The following is a 22,012-nucleotide window of genomic DNA, read 5'->3' as shown; positions in this document are numbered from 1 at the left end:
ACTGCCACCTCTAATCCTGTAAAGCAGCAGCTGTTGAAGGTGTTGGTGTAAGCGCACTTTCTCTCTTCTTCTCGGTGCAGCTTCAAAGTGGCAATCAGTTATACTCTTCCCTATCTCCTCTCCATGCCAGGTTGGGGTTTTTGAAGCTGTGATCTTCCTCTCCTCAGCATTAGATAAGGCAGTGGAATGCATAGCGCCTCAGAGTTAAGGTCAGCCTATTTCACAGTAGTTACACTTTACTTGCCTCCCTCCTTGCAGACCCTCTATGATGGTCTCACAGACCCCACGTTGGTAAACACTGTGGTAAGGCATGCAGATATTAGCACTGTTTTTTACTCCTATCTCAGCATACATTTTTCCACAGTAAGTTAACTCTGTTATTTAACAGAGTTATCAGTACAAAAAGCAGGAGTATAGCAGAGTTGCTTACCTGTAACAGGTGTTCTCACAGGACAGCAGGATGTTAGTCCTCACATATAGGTGACATCATCAGGATGGAGCACAATCACAGAACACTTTTGTCAAAGTTTCTAGAACTTTGACTGGCACCTACTAGGCATGCCCAGCATAGCACCAACCCTGCATCCAGCAGGGGTCCCCCTTCAGTCTCGTAATATAGCAAAAGTATGTGCGAAAAATAAAATAAGAAAATGTAAACGAACCCAACTCCGTGGCGTGGCGGGCGGGTTTCGTGAGGACTAACATCTTGCTGTCCTGTGAGAACACCAGTTACAGGTAAGCAACATTTGCTTTCTCACAGGACAAGCAGGATGGTAGTCCTCACATATGGGTGAGTATTGAGCTGAGAATGCCCAAGCAATGCACCAAATGCACCCAAAGACGTGCAACAGGCACAACAACAGGGATGGAATTTGGTTAGGAGGGCATCCTGGACCCTAATGGGTCGGTGGAAGGATGTTGGTATGTCAAACTGAAAATAAGATGCATAGAACAGACTGGCCGAAGATGGAATCTTGGGCTGCGAATGTATGGTGAGAACTCCAGGTAGCAGCCTTGCATATGTCAGGAAGCAGCACCGAACGAAGGTGCGCTACTGATGTCACCATGGCCCTTATAGTGTGTGCTTTCACATGGTCTTGGAGTGGAATGCCTGCTTGCTGGTAGCAAAAAGAGATACAGTCCACCAGCCAGGAGGAGAGGGTCTGCTTTCTCACAGGATTTCCAAGTTTGATAGTATCAAATGAAACAAATAATTGAGTGGATTTCCTGTGGGCTGACGTGCAGTCTAGATAGAAGGCTAGAGCACGCTTGCAGTCTAAGGAATGCAGAGCCTGTTCTCCTGGATTGGAATGGGGCCTGGGGAAAAACGTAAGTAGGATAACAGATTGATTAATATGAAATTCCGATACTACCTTTGGTAAAAATTTAGGGTGGGTGCAGAGCACCACCCTGTCATGCAGAATTTTAGTGTAAGGCAGATAGGTAACTAATGCCTGTAATTCACTAACTCTGCGAGCGGATGTGATCGTGAGAAGAAAAACTACCTTCCAGGTGAGATAACTGAGATCACAGGAGTGGAGAGGCTCAAACGGAGGTTGCATGAGCAGACCCAACACTATGTTAAGGTCCCAAGCAGGGGCCGGAGGGCACAGTGGAGGTTTTAAATGGAGCAAGCCTCTCATGAAGCGTGATACTAAGGGTTGTGTCGAAATGGAGACATTTCCTAGACACTGCACTGACATGCACCCTGATAGAGGAAGTTTTCAGGCCTAACTCTGACAGGTGCCAGAGACAGTCCAGGAACCTCGCAGTGGAACAAGTGAAGGGGTCTATGGACATGGAAGTGCACCAGATCGTAAACCTCTTCCATTTAGAGCGATAAGACCTTCTTGTTGAAGGCTTTCGTGAAGCCACCAAGACTCGGGATACCGACTCTGAAAGGTTAAGAGGTTGGAGTATTAACCTTTCAACATCCAGGCCGTCAGAGACAGAGCCTGGAGGTTGGGGTGGCGCAGGTATCAGTCGTTCTGAGTTATCAGAAGGGGATCCTTCCCCAAGGGAATGTGCCGGCGTACTGACAGATCCTGGAGGATTGGAAACCAAACCTGGCGTGGCCAGTGGGGAGCTATCAGAATCATTAAGCCCCTGTCCTTCCATAGCTTCATGAGAGTCTTTGAAATGAGAGGAAGTGGAGGGTATGCATAAAGGAGACCGCTGGCCCAGGAGAGGGCGAAGGCATCTCTTGGTTGCGAGTAGTGACCGAATGAGAGAGCAGAAGTTGTCTACTTTGTGGTTGTGGACCAACGCAAAGAGGTCTATGCAAGGGTAACCCCAACGTTGGAATATCGAGTCCGCTTCCATGGGGTTGAAAGACCACTCGTGCGGATGGAAAGTGCGACTCAGCTTGTCCGCCAAGAGATTGTCCACTCCCAGCAAGTAGGATGCTTTGAGGCACATCGAGCGGGAAAGGGCCCATGCCCATATCTGTGCAGCTTCCTGACACAGGAGGTAGGAGCCTGTTCCCCCTTGTTTGTTGATGTACCACATCGTAACCTGATTGTCGGTTTGAATCAGTATGGCTTTGTTTGATAGGCAGTCCTGAAAGGCCTTGAGGGCATGCATATCTGATCGCCCGTAGCTTCAGGAAATTTATCTGGTGTCTTCCTCTGGAGACCAGGTTCCTTCAGTCTGCAGGTCGTCCACATGTGCACCTCACCTTAGGTTGGATGCGTCTGTTAAGACAATTTGAGGTTCTGGAGCTTGAAATGGAAGACCTTGAATGAGATTGGAGTGGTGCATCCACCAAGCTAGAGCCAGACAGAGCTGTTTGGTAACCTGGGCAATGCTGGACATTGGCTGACAAGCTTGAATCCACTGGGATTTTAGGATCCACTGCATGACCCTCATGGCAAGGCAAGACATTGGAATGACATGCACAGAGGACACCATATGACCCAGCAGTGTGAGGAAATGTCGAGCAGTTGAAGATGCTCGAGTTTGCATGTGATGCGCCAGAGAGGTTATGATGAAAGCGCGATCCTGGGACAGGAAGGCTTTCACCTGTAGTGTGTTTAGGTCGGCCCCTATAAAGGAAAGTGTTTGGGATGGAACTATCTTGGATTTGGGATATTTGATTAGAAACCCTAAGGACATCAGGGTAAGGATAGTGATTCGCAGGGAGGCTAATGCATCCTGCTGAGTCTGAGCCCTTATCAACCAATCGTCGAGATAAGGGTAGACATGCACTCCCTGATTTCGGAGAAAGGCTGCGACTACCACCAGGGCCACTTGGTGAATACTCGTGGAGCGGACGCTAGGCCGAATGGTAGTACACGGTACTGGAAGTGACGAGGGCCGACCAGGAATCGCAGGAATTTGCGATGAGAAGTTATGGAGATATGTGTGTAAGCGCCTTGGAGATCTAGAGAGCATAGCCAATCTCCTCTTTGTAGAAGAATTTTCTTTCTGTAAAAATTTGTTTAGGGCGCAGAGGTCCCGTATCGGACGTACACCACCTGACATTTTTGGTATTAGAAAATACTGGGAGTAGAACCCTTGCCCCTATTGGGAGAGGGGCATTGGTTCTATTGCTCGGATTCTGAGGAGGATTGAGACCTCCTGTTCGAGCAAGAGAGAGTGGTCGGAAGTCCTCCACGTCAGCTGAGGTGGGGAGACCGGTGGAACAGTCAGGAAATTTAGATGGTAACCCTGAGTGACTACCGCAAGCACTGTGGTGACTCTATGCCAAATGTTGTTGAAGTGGCAGAGCCAACTTCCGACCGGTATGGATGGAAGAGGAATTTGGCTTACACTCTCTAGGAAGGAGTCAAAACACCGACGCTGGTCCAGGCTGAGAGGCTGGCTGAGACTTTTGAGGCCGAAGCTGTCTGGACTGACCTTTTTGGTAAGGCCTGGAAGGACAACCTCTAGAAGGCGGAGGATAGAATTTTCTTGGCTTATAGGCTGGCCTTTTAGAGTCACGCCTGAAAGTTCTCTTTGGGGCGGATGGAAACACAGAAGGCACAGAAGAAAGCTGGCATAACGTTTCATAATGGTCCTTCAGCTGCGCCACAGGCTCTCGGACTTTTTTTTACCGAAGAGATTATCGCCTACACAGGGTAGATCAGCTATCCTGTCTTGCACTTCTGGTCTTAAGTCTGAGGATTTGAGCCAGGCCCATCTTCTTGCACTAATACCCGCTGCAGACATAAGAACATAAGAAATTGCCATGCTGGATCAGACCAAGGGTCCATCAAGCCCAGCATCCTGTTTCCAACAGAGGCTAAAACCAGGCCACAAGAACCTGGCAATTACCCAAACACTAAGAAGATCCCATACTACTGATACAATTAATAGCAGTGGCTATTCCCTAAGTAAAATTGATTAATAGCCATTAATGGACTTCTCCAAGAACTTATCCAAACCTTTTTTGAACCCAGCTACACTAACTGCACTAACCACATCCTCTGGCAACAAATTCCAGAGCTTTATTGTGCGTTGAGACACTCTAGAGTGTCAAAAATATCATATGCAGCACATACCTTGTGTTTTCCAGCATCCAGACCTTTTTGAGCCAGGGCATAAAGCTGACTTTGGAGTTGCTCTGGTAAAGATTCAGAAAAATCCTGGATCCTCTTAAAAAGGTCTCTGTTATACTGAGTCATGTATAACTGGGTAAGAGGCAATGCGAGATATGAGCATTGAGCCATGGAAGACATGTCTACCAAAAGCATCCAGGGATTTTTGTTCCTTCCCTGGATGTATGGAGGAATGAAGTTTTGAACGTCGTGTCTTTTTCTGGGCTGATTCAACAACAGAGTCATGATCCAGCTGTGACTTTTGAAATCCTGGAGCTGACTGTACGAGGTAAGTTGCATCTGTCTTACGGTTGACAGGTGGGACTGAACCTGGGTGTTCCCAGTTTCTTTTGAGGAGGTCAATCAGGATTTCATGAATAGGTATAGACATTATCTCCTTAGGAGCATCAAGAAACTGGAGTACTTCCAGCATCTTGTGCCTAGAGTCCTCTTCTGTCTGAAGTTGAAATGGAATGGTTTCCAACACTTCCGACAATATATTTTAATATATTAAATGTTAATTGAGCTCTCCATTCTAATCAATTGATTTGTACTATTGTGCATTACTTTTAGGCATGTTGTGTTAAACTTTTTTCTCTCGCTTAAATATCCTGAATGTACTCCCTGTTCTTTGTAACTTTCTCTCATGTAGTTAAATGGTTTTCCCCTGGTTATACGGTAAACCAGTACGATAAGACTTGTCTTGAGCATCGGTTTATTAAAAGAATTTAAATAAATAAATAGATAAATTTCCTTGATGAAATCAATGAACGAGATCTTCTGGTGGAGAACGTCGTCTTTCATCTGGTGGAGAGGGCTCTGAAGGCAAATCATCGGTATCCTGGGAAGTATCATCAGTTCAAGGATCATAAGGCTGGTCTCCAGTTCCCATAGGATCTCCAGAAGGGAGGAATGGTGTTAATCCTGAAGGACCAGGCCTAGGCATCGATGGCATCGGAAGTGGAACCGACGGCATCGATGGAGGCACTGAAGGAACTGGTGACATTGATGGACGAGTCTGAGGTAAGATCCCAGATGGTGGAATGGGTATCTGTGTTTCCTCTTCATCCGATGATAATGGAATCAGAGTAGAAGGTACTGGATCCACCGGTGCTCTCGGTTCCAGCGGTGGAAAGGCTCCGATCAACGCATCCAGTCTACCCAGTAGCGATGCAAGCGCTATGGGAATCGGATTGGTGACCTGCTCGGAAACCGGCACCGAAGGAGGTTGGAAGCCCTGAAGTGCTTTTCTCGGAGACCTGGGGCGAGTAACTCCGGCTCCGGAGTAGGAGGCAGCACTGGCATAGCCGGAGGGTCCACCGGTGAAGGTGGAATCGTGGATCCCTGCACCACTGAAAGTAGGGAACGCCTTGGTGACCCAGTCACAGAAGAGGATGGGGCCTTTTCTGGACTAGGCTTCTTTGTCAGTGGCTCTGTCGACGTTGATGACGAGGGCTTGCCTGCGTTGGCGGACTGAGCCTTACGATGACGGTCTCGACGTTTTTCATGATGATCTCCTCAGTCCTTTTCTTGAGGCAAGGAGGCGATCGACACCCTTGGAATCGTCGATGCCGGTCGGGCAGCAGCGGTGTCCCAGTGCTGACGAGAGGTCGATGGAACCGGCTCAGACAAGGTCGAAGCTATCGATGGAGCCGGGTTTTTTGACTTAAAGAGAAAGTCCATTTTCTCTAAACGAGTCTTGCGGCTCTTCAGTGTCATTTGGGCACAAGTTTGGACATCATGGTCGGACCCCAAACATAAAACACAGACCCAATGCGGGTCAGTCAGGGACATTGTCCGAGAACAGTCGGGGGCACTGACGAAAACCTGACACCATGGCTTCGACAAAATTTTTTAGCTTCGGTGTGGTCGATGGCTGGTAGACCCTGAAGGAATAACTCGACGGGAATAGACTGCAACCAGGGTAAAGCCTTACCTTTCAAACGCGCAGTATAGATATCGATAGGGGGACCCCTATTGGGTAAAAAGTTTTGAAATTTTTGAGAAGTTCCGTGAGGAAAATTCCTGTCAGGAATCTGAAGAGAGCTCCTTAAGCTGCGTGGCTACTGCTGCGCGGAAAAAAGAAGACTGAAGGGGGACCCCTGCTGGATGCAGAGTTGGTGCTATGCTGGGTATGCCCAGTAGGTGCCAGTCAGAGCTCTAGAAACTTTGACAAAAGTGTTCCGTGATTGGGCTCCATCCTGATGATGTCCCCCATATGTGAGGACTAACATCCTGTTTGTTCTGTGAGAAAAACAGTGCTAAAATTAGCACAGAGTTACAAATGTTAATGAAAGTATTATGTATTCCCAAGCAATACATAATGCTAAAGGGTATATTGCATAAGACATTTTAATGCTGGAAATTTAACTCCTGATCCTGAGAGAGAGTAAAAGCTAACCCATATTTCTTGTGGCAACCATTATTCAATTGCTCCACCCATATGGAAGTGTCTAGCTTTCTCTACTACCCTAGACACAGCAATAAAATAATATTGGCCATCAGAAATATGAGTTTACTCCACCTCAGACCAAGAAAGAAAATTTCTATTGTAAGCTCTCTTGAGTGGCCACCTACAGCTGAACAGTTCACTGGTATTGTGTATCCCAACTTTGGTGTACTGTTCAGCTATAAGTACCCAACCTAGAAAGCTTACAATTTGGTTTTACTCATGCTTTTCCAAAATGGCACTGCTTGTGAGATTGTGCCCACCTCAGGATGTGCAGTGCCAATTTCACATGCAAGGCCATTGCTCCACTATGGCAATGAGTACTGTTAAGCTGTAACTGCCCACCCCAGAAAGGCAAGTGCTGGAAGTTGAAAGGAATATGAACAAAATAGCCTTGCATGCAAGATTGATGTTGTGCATCCCAACTTGGGTACACTTTCACACCTTTCCTTACCCCCTCAATAAAGGTTTGCTAAGGAAAAGAATCACTGCCCTGAAACAAAAAGAAGATAAAGGATGGTGTGCCAGAGCATTGAATCATTTGTCTATACAATTTTAAGACTGGTGAGGAAATGTGTAGGAATCTGTTTTCAGTTTTTATTTTATTTTTTAATGTTAAAATAAAAAAAAAATCAGTAAAAAAAAAACCAATTTTTCCACAGATTTTTTTTTTTTGTTGTAACATTGAAATTCTCAGGAAGGATGTTTGCTTACCATAAACGATGTTTTCTGTAGATAGTAGAATGAATTAGCCATTACATGTGGGTGACATCATCTGGCGGCACCGAACAGACATCTCTCTAAGTTGTAGAGCTCTGAGCTGTACTGAGCATGTGTGGGAATTCCCGCATGGACATTGCCTTGCAAATCTCCCAATTCAGTCACAGAGCTTATTTGGCTATGTAATCAAATCTCCAGGGCTAATTCATCCTACTATCTATAGAAAACACCATTTATGGTAAGCAAACATGCTTTTCCCACTGATAAGCAGGCTGAATTAGCCATTACATGTAGAGAGTCCAAGCTGAGGGTTACAGCAAAACGATAACTTAGTAAGCAACTCAGACTCCACTGTGGAGAGTGGACTACAGCGAGAAAAGATTTTGCAAAGCTGCTTGTCCAAATCTGCTGTCAGTTCTTGATGTGCTATCGCGATAGTAATGGAATGTGGATGTGGATGTGTGTACCATGATGCAGCTTTGCAGATATCTTCAATGGGTACCTTATTGAGATATACAACAGAAGAAGCCATTGCTCATACTTGGTGAGTTTTGACTGAATCTGTTAGTTGTAATCCAGCCAAGGTATAACAGTAACGAATGCACTCTGCTATCCAAATGGATGTAGTTTACTTTGCAATCAACTCCGAGGTGGTTAGATCATAGGAGACAAAGAACTGGCTTGATTGACAATAAGACTGAGTATGCCATTTATAATACGCTGAGGCTCATTTGCAGTCTCCACATCATGCATATGAGGTCTTGGGAAAAAAGTAGGTAGCACAACAGATTGATATGAAAAGCTGAGACTACTTTTGGTAGAAGCTTGGGGTGAGTTTGAAGGACCACCTAGCTGTAACAGAATTGTAGATAAGAGGGTAATGGATGAGAGCTTGAAGTTCACTAACCCTTCTAGCAGAGTTAATTATGATGAGGAAAAACACTTTCAAAGTGAAGAACTTCAAGGTAACAGTTTGCAGTGGCTCAGAAGGAGGCTTCATCAATTGAGAGAGTATTATTTTGAAGTCTCATGGAATCGAGAGTTCTTGGACCAGTGGTTTCTCATGCCAGAGACCTTTCATAAGGCAGGATGTGAGCAGATGTGAGGAGATGGGCTTATCATCTATTAAGGAGTAGCATGTGTTCAGATGAACTCTTACAGAGGAGGTGGAGAGTCTTGAATGAGAAAGATGGAGGTAGACAAGTAAATGGATCAGAATCAGGTCGCCATCAGATGGAGAATCTTTTCCGTTTGAAGACATACTTTTTCCTGGTCAACGGTTTCCTTCAGCATATCAGTATGTCTTTGATCTCTGATAGTAACTGAAGGATTACAACCACTGCATGCTCAACATCCATGCTATGAGGCTGCAAGCAGGGAGATTGCGATGGAAAAGGGTTTCATTTTGAGTTAGGTGAGCAGGGTCTAACCCAATTGTATGGTATGACTGCTGGACAGTTTGAATAAATATACATACCAAATCTTCCTGCGCTATGATTAGGCAGGATGGAGCTAGAAAAGGATTTTGCACTCTTTTGGATATGAGAGGTATAGATGGAAAAGCATACATGAACCGTTGGCCCCAATTGAGAAGGAAAATGTCCTGTGTGATTCTGCGGTTGCTTGAAAGAATAGAGTAAAAATTGACTTAAGTTCTGTATTTTGCTGTGATGCAGAGGTCCACTGTTGGAAGACCCCTTATGTTAAATAGTTTGTTTGCTACTGATTGCTGTCGAGACCATTCATGAGGTTGAGATACTCTACTGAGATGATCTGCTAGAATGTTCAAGATGCCTGGCAGGTAATTTACTTGTAAAGTTGCGTGATGGTGCTCAGCCCAGATCTTTAGGGCTTCTCGGTAGAATAGCCATGATCCTGTTTCCCCTTGTTTGTTTACATAGAACACTGAAACTTGATTGTCCATCTGAATCATGATGGTGCCGTTGTAGAGGAGATAAGTGAGCATGATGACAGCATGCTATATTGGTCATAGATCTGAAAATGGGATTCCTTATGTGATCAAATCTCCTGGGTACAGAGGAGTGTCACATGTGCTCCCCAGTCTTTGGTGAATGTATTTGTGGTGGGAATGAACTGATTTTGAAGTAAGCGGAGGGGTCTACATCCTGTAGTACACAAGGTCATAACCACTATCACAATTTGCTTGCCATTGACAGTGTGATTCACAACACTGAAAAGAGGGCTGAGTGAGCTGATCTGCCTTTTTAGTGTTAGGCGGTTTATAAATGCAATAAATGTAAATGTACCGCACATAGAAGTGAGTTAATGGGTACAACATGGATTGTTGTTGCCATATGACCTAGTATGATTTGTAGCTCCCAGGCTGTGCAGAATGGAAATCAGCACCCGAATGAGCGAGTGCATTATTGATCTCTGGTTGCTGCGTAGAAAAGCTCTCTGAGTGCCAGAGAGGATTTCTCGAAGTTGATGAGGAAGCCTAAGCTCTGCAGGAAGCTTTTGGTTTTTGCCAGAGTGGAGAATTGCTTCTTGAGAATTTGCTGTGATCAGCTGGTCATCTAAGAAAAGAAACACTTGTATTCCCTGTCAAAAAAGGTGGGCTGCAATCACTACAAGGCATTTTGTGAAGACTTGCAGAGCAGAAGTACCAATGCGCTGAGTGGTTGAAATATAAGTATAGGCATCCTTGAAATCCAAGGCACCTATCCTCCACCAAGCAACGTGCAATATCCCTAGCTGGACCCTCACTATGGAATTCCATGCCCACCCAACTACGCCTTGAAACATGCCCCAGAAAATTCAGGCAAAACCTCAAGACCTGGCTCTTCACCCGAGCCTTCACGTGAACATCCCCCCCCCAACCAACCCCCTCCTCCCTCCCCACACTATTTCCCCGCCCCCTAAGCACACACCCTCTTCCCCTTCCCTCCCTTCGCCCTCCAAGTAAGCAACCGCTCCCCCTCCTCACAACGCCCCCCCAGATGCTTTATTTAAATAATTCCCCTGTATATAATGCCCTCTTTGTATATATCCATCCATACTATATCGCTTGTTAATTTGTACAGTTTACCCTTGTTTTTCTTCCCCCCACCTTCCCTGATACCCAGTTCGCCGATCAGTTCATTGTAAAGCCCAGTTGGCTACCTTGTGTTGTATGGAAACCGATGTGATGTTCCCCGAACGAATGTCGGTATACAAAAATTGCAAATAAATAAATAAATAAACATCTATTCGCCATGTTGAAAGAATGGGAAGATTGTACTGAGGTAGTTCATTCTGAATTTCTCTCAAAAGGATGTGCTTGTTGAAAGGTCTCAGGCCAGGATTGGATGCAATCCCCCAGATTTTTGGGAATAAGGAAGTACCTGGAATAGAAACCCTGCTTATGTTGTGAAGCAGGGAGGATCTCCACCGCCTGCTGGTTGAAAAGCGATTACACTTCCTGAAAGATCTGTGGTAGATGCGAGGGTTCTGGATGAGGAGAGGAATAGTAGAGAAGGGTTGGCAGTTGAGAGAAATGCAATCAGTATCCATGTTGTACAATACTGAGAACTCAAGAATCCTGGGTTATGTGATGCCAGTTGCTGATGAAATGTTGAATTTATCCGGCTACCAGAAGGGCAGGATGCAGATTGGTTGACAGGATCAAAAACTGGGCCCTGGTCCTGCTGGTGATGTTAACGTTGTCTGGCCTGGTTGGAAGCTGTTGTTGATGCTGCTGTGGAAGAGGTGGAAGTCAGTACTGTTGAAAAGGGTGGAAAGGCCATCTATGAAAGTATTTCTTTTTGTAAGGATAGTAAAGATGTCTTGACTCAGCAGGCTGTTTTAGGGCAAGCAATAAAGACTGAACAGCTATATTTTGGTCTTTTATCTCCAAGACTGGTTCTTGAAGTTTGTCTCCCAAGCATGGGAAATCTGCTAATTTTTTGTTGACATCCTCTCTATCTGGCTCACAGCCATACCATATGTCTGGCTCGAATGGAGATTGCATAGGCCTTTGCAGCAGAACTGAAGGATTTGTACACCAAATGAAGGAGTTGGTAGACCGCCTCTTTTGTGTCCAGAAAGGCTTTTGGCCAGTCAAAGATAAATACAGTTTTAGCTTTTGCAAACAATCATTAATGTATTGCATCATATATAACTGGTGCATAGCAATACAGGCAGAGAGCATTGAAGTAGTTTATGATTTTTAAGTGGGGGTGGGGTCAGGGATTGGAGTAAATACGGGTTTCTTTGTCTTTTTTATAGCCAATTCTACAATGATTGATTGGTGAAGCAGGCGGACTACCTCAAATATAAGAGTGTGCTGGACTCGGAATTTGAGGTCTAGCTTTCTGGACATTAGGGGACACGAGATGGGTCCAGGATTTTTAGTAGACCAAGAAGTTCTGATCACACATCTTTATCCTTATGGACCTGAATACCCAGGGCTATCGCAAATGTCCCCATGAATTTGGAGTAGGTAAATTCCTCTGAAGGGGAAGATTGTTTCACAGGGACCGGTATAGGGTCTGATGGTATTCTAGTAGATTAATCTTCTGATCCTAGGAGTTCTGGCTCACTAAGCCAGAATGCCAGTGAGGAGGAAGAAGTGGATGATCTCTTGTAACCTCCAAATGAGTGGGTTCTGCTGCAATCAAATGTGTTGATATGGGGTTCCGATGATGAAATCACCCCTAAAGGTGAGTTTGGGACTATGATCTCAGGAATAGTTGCTGCTATGGAGAAGATAGGCTAGAGAGTTCTGTCCGTCTCTCTTGTGAGAGGTAAAGAAATTTCTCATTATACTGCCAACTTGCCAGTAGGACTGCTGTATCCCTCTGGCCTAGGGTTGGTGGAGGGACCTCATCTTCCAAAACCAGAATTTGTTCCTGATATTTAATAGGTGGTTTAGTGGTGGAGAGCAGTATAATAGTCTGAATCAGATCTCTCCTCTGTAAGTGAAGACCCTCTGCTCCCAGTCTTGGAGGTGTCAGTTTCTGAACCAATAAGAAAAGTAAAGTCAGCTTCTCGAGTTGATCTTGGGTGAGAGGAGAAATGCTGGGCTGGAAGGCCTCTTGGATCCCAGGATGGAGATGCAGCATCTCTGGATGAGCCAAGATGGGGATATTATTGGATGGTCCAGGTTCCTCATGGAGCAAGACGTATATCAGATGCAGCGTGGCCTGCATCGGGTGCACTGGTACACAATGCGGAGAAGAGAGTGTAGCTTCGGAAGAGTCCATATGCATCAGGATGACTTGTATTGGTGTATCGTGCATCGATGGCTGGTTCAGCATTGTAGATTACATAAGTGCAGAAAGCATTGGGTAAGGTATTTCAGTTTACCATGGTTTAGGAAGATGGACACATCATGTAACAATGATGTTGAGTGCGCTGATGGCCTCGAGTGCGTCAACTTGGTATGCATGAATGGTTTTGATGGTATCTGTGCACCATTCTTTTTAGACGCGCCATATTTAGAAAGCATCGATGCATTGGTATTTCAACGTAGTTTGCATCAGCACTGGCTTCGATGCTCCTTGATGCTAATGCTTCTCTGATGCATGGGGAGCTGGCTTGAAAGAATACCACGTGTGCATTGATGCTTGCCGGGCAGCTGAATTCGATCCTGCAGCCTTGGCAGACAGGGGAGATTTTGAGCAGCTTTGACTCATGGGTATTCCCCAAGGCAGATTATGCTGCACTGTGGGAGGAATAACAGCTGCTACTCCTTTGAGATTTACACAGCCCTTCCATATGCAAGGGATCTGGTCGTGATCCAGTCCAAAGCAATGATAGTAAAGTTCGTGTCTGTCAGAGAGAGACATGATTTTTCCACACTGGCAATTTTTGAAACTACTTACAGTTCTTGATTTTTTCTTATGGCCTGCCATTATGAGGGAGGACTCGCTCAGTACTGGTATGTCTTCTTTTTTTCTTTGTTTTCTTTTTATAGAATAAAAAATAAAAAATGAACCAATTGCCAAACCCCTGAAAAGTACTGTTTGGGTGGCTGCAGGAGCAACTAGAATATTTCCTGAAGACAAAATGAAAAACTGAAGAAAGAATTGAGGAAAAATGAAGTACACATCTGTGCTTTAGCTTAGACAAAACATGACTGGGGACTCGTGGTGCAAGAATTCCCACACATGCTCAGTAGAACTCAAAGTTCTACAGCTTGGACAGACAAGTCCATTTGTTGCTGCCGGTCAGCGTCACTCACATGTAATGGCTAATTCAGCCTGCTTATCGACAGAAAACAAAAAATAACAACTAAAAATGAAGGTCCCTAGAAATATGTTATTTGTGGAAAGACATTCCTACAGTACTACAAATGAAAGACCTTATTTACTTTTTCTTTTACAAATATTTTTTGTTGTTAAACTTCCTTAAAGGCTTCAAAGGTGATAAAAATAGAAATCATGAATGCAAATGCTACCATGCAAAACTCTAATGTTTATTACATTTTATTTATATATTTAACAATGCTAAAGTATTTACTTCTTGCTTTGACAAAAAAAAAAAAAAAATTATAGGAGCACTTTCCTCCTTTTCAGGAAAAGCTAGAGAAGGAATCACCTCTCCTTTCCTGAAAGCTAGAGAAGGAATCACCTCTCCTTTATAAAGAAACATATTTGAAAAAAGTGCTTCAATGACCAAGAGTAAAAGCCTAGGAGTAACTAGCAATGCTTCCCGGCATACATCAGAGTCATATGGCCACAGCTTGGCATCCAGCATCAAGCTTCAGACCATTTGAGACTTCTGTTTTCTACTGTCTATTTATTATTTATTTACTTACTTTTTTTAGCCACAAAACACTTCCTTAGTGCATGTAGAAATGTGGGATATTTTCATTGAAAAGCTAGTAACTCATTTTAATGGTGGTTTTAAATCTGTTTTAAGAGGTTATAATATTTTAGCGTTCCTTTCCATCCACACCACGCTTCAGAACAGGTATTTGAAATAATTTGTGTGATTTTTAAATGTGCTCTAGCAGAATATTAACACTGCATATTTACAAAACGTAAGTGCCCAATAGGGTGGGATCCTGGGAGAAAACTATCACCTGACAGTTTCCTAGTAAAATAAAACACAAGCTATCCAGGAGCCTGGATCTGCTAGACAGAACCAGAAGCAGAATGATAACATGTCCACAAACAAAAACCAAACTACTGTCACTGTTTTCAGAAGGACACTGCACATTCCCAGTCAGTTACTGAGAAGGTGCTGGGACTAGGGAGTCAGGAAACAACTAACATTTGTAGAGGTAGAAATACCGGAGTGTGAATTCCATCTCCACTCTGCTCTAGAAGGCAAATTTGAGAAGCACAAAAATCAAAGCCCAGGCAGCATTTCTCTCATAGGGACTCAGTTACAATAAGTAACATGGGGGCGGCAGTTCTGATCTGCCAAGTGCCCATTCCACTAAAGTCATAAAATGAACAGTTTTGTAACAGTAGCATACTGGATCCCAACAAGATACTTTTAGTAAAAGATTAGTCTCCTAAAAACATGTAGGGTACAAATGCCACAACAGTCAGGCTAAGAGTACTGCTATACTAAGAGTACATGCTGGGGTGCAGTTAGTTCTACTTCAGAGTAAGGCAACAAACTGCAGTGTTTAAAGATAAGTGCACAAATGGGTAAGTATTTTCTAATTACTGATTAGGAGCATTTTCTTTTGTGTATACTGAACCCCTATCCTACTGTTCAAAGACCCAGATATTCCAAAGACTCATGCTTTAAGGAGATGTAGAAAAAAAATTCATGAGTGTTTTCTCAACCTTTTTTCAAATTGGATGTCTAGCGTACCAAAAAAGGGAAAAGTAGCAACATGAGCTTCGACCAGCAACAGTGTCTGGATTGCATTCTAATTAAATATTACCTCTGCAAACTAAATCTGACAAACAGATGAAATAAAAAACTAAAGCAATGTCCATTGGTAGGAAATTTGTCAGTGCAAACCTGAATCTGTATTTCTTTTATTGAATGTGGAGCTATAGGAAAGCACAGTACTGATCATCCTAAATCAGGCTCTGAGTTCTGACGAGAGGGTAACCATGCTCCTCTGATACAAGAGCAGGTGTTGGACAATGTTCTGGCTAACAGATTGCAGATATTCATTCTGCTACATTTTCATCTAATTTTTCTTCACATGCCCTGAAACTCCTGTAACACCTGCTTGTTTAAAAGTAGGACAATTAATAATAGAAGGAGCATTTCAATCTTCACCCTCATTCTCCTCTGTCTTCAGCATTTCTCTCCCCCAGAAACATCAAACAAAGACAAAAAAAAGCAGATGGGAGAACTGGAAAATAACCACCACAATTCAGTGGTACTCCTGAGAGTACTATCTTTCTGAGCAGTGCCATGCACAGAACTCCAAAGTGCATAGCCTTCTTCTCTAGCCATCCCAGTCATAGACCTGGGAGAATGCGCGTATAAAGGGCTCGTTCCCTCCTTGGTGGGCAGGGGCTTCAGTTTGAAGTGGCAGAGATAGGCTTCTCCAGTTCAAGATCAAGGCTGGAGCTACTGGGCTGCAAGCTACCATAGCAAGACTTGCAAACTCGACTGGGCTCGAAAAGTTGTTGGCTGGGGACCGGCACCTTCTGGTTACAGCAGCTGGAGCAGAAAACATTCCCACAATTCCTTTCACCATGAAGCAGCAGAAAAGGAAAGAGGTGGAGGAAAAACAAAATAAAAAATTATTTCCGAAGTTTTTTAATTTCTTTACATCGTCTGCATGTATTGCACATAGTAGCTTAAACTCTTCTGCTAAAATATTTATCACAAACTAACAAAAACCATTGTGGTAAAATGCTATAAAAGCAAACTTTCAGCAGCTTTTCCTCCCCCGCTTCAAATAAATGCAACAATCTTTAAAAATGAATTACAATATTTTCCAGTGAAGCCAGCTGCATCATGTTTCTTTTACTAGAATGAAAAACATCACAGTAATCATGCAAAGTTAATGACAAGAGGTGCCACCTATGATCCATGCTTAGGAAGGGCAGTGCAGAGACCACCACATGCAGCCACACATGATCCATGCCAGACAGAACACAAACACACATTCCTAGAGCAGACCTGCAAGTGTCACGAACTCATGACCAAACATGTGACAAAGGTTCAAGTCTTCTACTCTGATCAATCTCCAAATCATTTTCACCAAACTAATTGTTCAGGAAGAAATCTTTGGATTCAGAATATGCCAGAGAGAAAAGTCTATCATCTGAGGTATTTAGGATACTTTTGCTGAGTATGACTTTCACTATCAGTCCTCTAGTTCCCAGGAATGGGGATAGATGGAAAAATGTTAAGCTTCAAACATGCATTGCTCACGATAGTGAGGTTAGTGCAAAACTACTGAGCTACACGGATAACAGCAGTGAAAAATCCCTTTGCTGCCAACCCAGAGTTGTTTGGAAACAAGAAAATAAATTATTCAAGACATAGGTTTAAGATGGCGAGAAGCTATGTTAGAAAGGAACACTTAAGCTCTGCTGCTCCACAGCTATCTTGGGAGAAATAATTTAATAGGAACTGTTGCTAGAATCTTAATATGAAGATTCCTTTAGACAATAAATCACACTGTCAATATTTTTTCTGGAATTTCAGTAGCATGAATTTCTCAAGCTAGGTTCTTACTGATTTTCACATCAACCTAACTTATTATTTCACATCCCTTCTCAAAAAGAGCCATATCTCATGGTCAGAGATGTAAAATTTCTCTAGGACTTGCTCTCCAGGGATGAAATGCACTTCTGATATACTCTCCACCCTCTAATTTGTTTTAAGGAAGTAGAGAGAGGGGGGGGGGGGGGCAGGGTCAAAATACATAGTGAATACATGTCTTTCCTGATCAGTACACAACCTCTACCCTACCTGGTGCATCCCTCATTCTTCCCCCTACCACATTAAGGCGGTGCAATCCTCTCCCCTCCTCCAGTGAATGCAAACTGATCTAATGCATATTCATTGTGGATTTTCTGAAAACTCAAGTGGGGTCACCAGAACAGGTTTAGGAAACCCTGAGCTAACAATTTCTAAGGTAGATACAGTCCAAATACATAAAGGACATAGCCCTTAAAATTTTTCAGGTTCTTATTAAATCCCCCTTCCCATAGGATATAATGAGAGCTCAGATGGAATCTGCAGGTCTACAGTACATTGTTTTTCAGAGGAGAGGAAAATTCTGCTGCTGGAGAGTGCTGTTGCTGCTCCAATCAACTCCAGGTTAATATTGCACTGCTGAGCTGAGCTAAGCTAAGCAGGACATTTTTTTTTTTTTTTAAAGAACTTTATTGTCCCTGCCAGTGACTAAAGGTGCTGGAGCTGTTTCTGCAGATCCTTCCATGTCGCAGATCAGCAGTTGAAGACAGCGGGGCTGATGCAATAAAGTGTGCCCAGCCTAGCACATGTGTTTACACGCATCAGATGCAGTAAGGAGATTAGCGGGTTCAAAACATGTACCCTAATAAATGCGAACCCGATAGCACCTTGCAGATGTTGAGAGCATGTATATGAGGAAACTAGCTATTAACTCTGATGCAGTAAAGCACTGGGTGCCCAATGCACCCTTTTAAATACAGCAAATTTAACTCCAGTCTTGGAGGTAAAGTCAGCTTGCAGTCAAGGGCTCATTTAAAACACTAAAAAAATAGGTTCTCTGTGTTGTAACAAGCGTCTCCTCCCCCTTAATATCATTGTGACACTAATTTACTGCTTTTGATGGAGAAAAATAATGTATATTTTCATTTCATTAAAAAAACAACAAAAAACCCCCACTTTTTTTTATTGTCACAGAATTTGGACATTCATAGCAAGGGGTGCATAATATTTGGCTGAGATTGCTGAAGTGAATTATAGCAAAAAAAAAAAAAAGAAGTGGAATGAAAATGGATGTTCTTATGAAGCACCCGCTGATGCTCAATTCTCCATTAGCACGCCCTTATTAATACTCCTCATTTAAATATTGCATCAGGCGCCCAGGGGATGTGGCTGCACATGCGTTAGTAAAATGGGCACTCGAGTACCCGTCTTCAGCGTGTCTTATTGCATCAGCCCCAGCAGCAGGAGACCATTGCCCAAAGAGGCAGAGCCCATCAGTTCGGATTGTGGTGAATGTAATTGAATTTATATTTCTTGAAATCCCTCTCTCTCAGATTACCATTCTCAAAGAATATCTCCAGGGCTATTCTATAGCTCCTGAAACTCCCTCTTAGTCTAGCCTGCATACTATAGCTTCAAGAAAAAGGCAAGAGAAGCCAGAGTTAGTCTGGGGTAGTAAGTGAAATGCGGACTGACAACTAACTGAGAGACCATTGTAAATGCTCACCAGGTTTCATCAGCTCGCTCGTTGTCCCTGCAAGGATGGAAGAAACAGCTCAAAGGTGGAAATGAAACAAAAGACAAAGGCTAAAGAAGAGGGGCTGTAATCAAGGGGAAATATTGCTCAAAAAGGCTTCTTGCTGTAACCACAGATAAAAGGGACATCACTGAAGAAAAGCTAATCTGCTTTTGCCTTTAACATGGGTTTTGTAACCTATTCATCTATGAGCGAGAAGAGAACACAATGCATAATTGAGAAGATCCCTACAGACTGCAGGAAGTATTAATTTTTAAGTACTGGCACTCATGGCACATTACTCACAAGTTTGACATCTATCACCAAAAATTTGATGAATACATCAGATATTTATATCTTATTCAGTTGAGTCAAAAAGTAGCCATAGAGAACTTTCTCCGAGCAGCATTTAGAAAGGAAGAGAACAGAAGGAGATTAAAAGATGACTGTACTTTCTTCCTTTGTACAGGCTTTTGATTTAAGGCTGATATGCCCTTGTATGCATTTTGGGTTGCTGAAGATCTCTAGAGTGTCTCCTTAATCTACTAAATATCAAAGACAAGAGCTAAATATTAGAGAGATTGAGAGGAGACAAAAAATGAACAATGAATAGGAAATGTACTGGAAATGAAGCAGCACGCCATACACAGAACAAGTGGACATTTCAACTCCCTGTTCCAAAATCTGCACTGTATAGAAGGCATACAGATAATTTAACCCACCCAACTTAATAATCTTATAAAGGCAAAGAAAAGTGACCATTGCAGGAATGTAAAAATCAGAAAAATGAAAAAGGGCCATGCAAGATGGCTTCTCATACACCACATCTCATGATGCTGCTGCTGCATGTCTTCTCTCTTGCCTTTGACTACATCTTTCTTTACCAATACATCGTCCAAGACTCACCTGCAGTGGTGCTTCCTGCTAGCCAACCAAAACTTGCTGTCACAGCCATAGCAATTTGCAGCTAGGTGGTCTGGAAGCCATCGTGTCACCTGGAAAATACATAAAGAGTGCAAATATCATTAGCGACAAAAGGGCATACAAGCCCAAGAAAAAGCAAGGTAAGTTGCCTGGGACAGAACACACTAAGGGGCAAAGTCTGAGAAAAGTTAGACCAAGATCAACAGAACCATTGCATCAGTTACCACCTATGCTGATGAGGTGCAACCAATCTGAGGAATGTGTATTTCTAGCAACAAGGAGAAATAGGAATACCTCACTGCATCTTCCTAATGTATCTCTTGGTATCCAGAATAAGCCATTTTCCATCAAACTTGTCATTCCCTTCATCATAGGCCTTGCTACAATCTCCCAGCAGAAGCCAACAAAGGAGGACCATTTATTAGGAAGTAGAACAAAGTAGTCAAAAGGCTGCAGTACAATAGAAATATAATGTCCTAACAGAATAGAAAGAGGTACATAAACAGCTGAATAGTATGCAGCAGAACAGAACTGGGAGTTAGTCTGTACCTCTGTATCTTGTTTATCCACTTGCTCCCAGCTGGCTTCAGAGAAAATCTCTGTGCTGCAGCGAGACAAGCAGTTCGGATCCAAGTTGCTTTCCGAGTCAGGGATTGAAGTCTGTTGGCAAACAAATAAAGGTGAAGGGTGTCTTTCCAAACCACCCATCACACAACAGGAGACTACTCAATGAGAGGGAACTTTCATAAACCACCCCTCCAAAAAGAACAAGTAGACACTGCCTATTTGGAGAGAAAGGGAAGCTGCAAAAAACACTCTACCAAGCAAGACTTGTTTGGTGTAATATTTCTCATTCAATTCCAGTATTTCTATTTATTGTACATCACTTTGAGAGATTTACCTAATCTGTAAGGCAATCAAGTGCTCCTAAATAACATGAAATAAGAGAGACACTATGTAGAAATATAGTAGGGTTCCAGCATGAAAACTGAAGCAGAGCACTGTGCTCACATCTTAAGAAGAAGTTGAACTATTCATGGAAGAGATGAGACATGCCACTCAGTGCCCTACTAGGAGTCAAGCCTTTTTAATATTAGAAAAGGAGGAAAGAGCGTGGGCTAATGCAACAAAGTTCAGAGGTACAGCACGTTAATGGCTGCAGTACCAGCAAAATATTTTTAGGCAATTCAGTTAACTGCTTTAAAAAAAACAAACAAAAAAAACCCATTATGAGCTTTCTTTGTTATTCTGATTTGCTTTTTGAGGAGATACTGTTAAAGGTTTTAAAAGTGCCTCATCCGAAGTCATTCCCACCAATAAGAATGAAGGTAAACTGTGATACTGCTGTGCAGATTGTCAGAATCCTATGTGGGCTATGAACTGATGTTAAAAAAAAACAACCCCAAACTTGAATACAGTACACACAGTAAAGTGTAAATTCAAGAAAACAGATTTTTTTTTAAAACAAAGCATGGGCACAAAAAATGCACACTTTTTATTCCAACTGTAAAAAACAATTATGCCAAATAGAGAAGATAAAGAATAAGATCATGACAGGGAATGACTAAACATTTAAGTTGATATTTTCAAGAATCAATTGGTACATCTGCTTTAATATAAAACTACAGAGGAATATTTAGCCTGTCTCTTCTCTCCAGCAGTACACCAGACAGAAGCAGCACAGCACAGTTAAACAGATTAAAACAAGGGCCCAGATCATGAAAAATGTTCAACTGCAAACAAACTCTACGAGGTAAGGCCCATGAAAATCCATGGGTTTCAGCCAGTCTCTATTGTGCACTGAGGTTTCCTTGCCTCCCCCATCTAGCAGGTTGTATCCTCCTTGTACTAAAGGGAGATTGCTCAGAACCAATGGAGGAACAGGAGACTCAAATGTTCACATTGCAAATGAGGATCCCAGGAGCTCAGTGATAGAGATTACATACTCCTATGGTGAAAAATACCAACCTTGACATAATTACTACAAAGTATTCATGATTCTGCTCTATCATGGGGCAAGCAACCACAGTAACCTGCCTGAATGTTTTCACACATATCTACCACCTACAAAAT

At 43.1% G+C, this 22,012-nt stretch overlaps 1 protein-coding gene across 9 annotated transcripts in view; it reads right to left on the bottom strand.

The window, feature by feature from the left end:
- Window positions 1-14,104: 14,104 nt before the first annotated feature.
- Window positions 14,105-22,012, bottom strand: part of MTMR3 (myotubularin related protein 3) — a 334,346-nt gene continuing 326,438 nt past the window's right edge. For 3 of the 9 annotated variants that reach the window (XM_029619464.1, XM_029619467.1, XM_029619466.1), the window contains 4 exons: window positions 20,489-20,599; window positions 19,922-20,010; window positions 19,007-19,033; window positions 14,105-16,317 (listed from right to left, as the gene is read on the bottom strand). In XM_029619464.1, coding sequence (XP_029475324.1) covers window positions 16,146-16,317; window positions 19,007-19,033; window positions 19,922-20,010; window positions 20,489-20,599 — 399 coding nt within the window. In that variant the 3' untranslated portion in view covers window positions 14,105-16,145. The remainder of the gene's footprint in view (window positions 16,318-19,006; window positions 19,034-19,921; window positions 20,011-20,488; window positions 20,600-22,012) is intronic. The other 6 variants (XM_029619465.1, XM_029619468.1, XM_029619469.1 and 3 more) reach the window with 3 other exon arrangements.

The sequence above is a fragment of the Rhinatrema bivittatum genome, chromosome 11, assembly GCF_901001135.1.
Source record: "Rhinatrema bivittatum chromosome 11, aRhiBiv1.1, whole genome shotgun sequence".
Lineage (NCBI taxonomy): Eukaryota > Metazoa > Chordata > Amphibia > Gymnophiona > Rhinatrematidae > Rhinatrema > Rhinatrema bivittatum.
The sequence above is the reverse complement of the archived record's forward strand: the minus strand, read 5'-3'. Positions and strand labels throughout refer to the sequence as shown.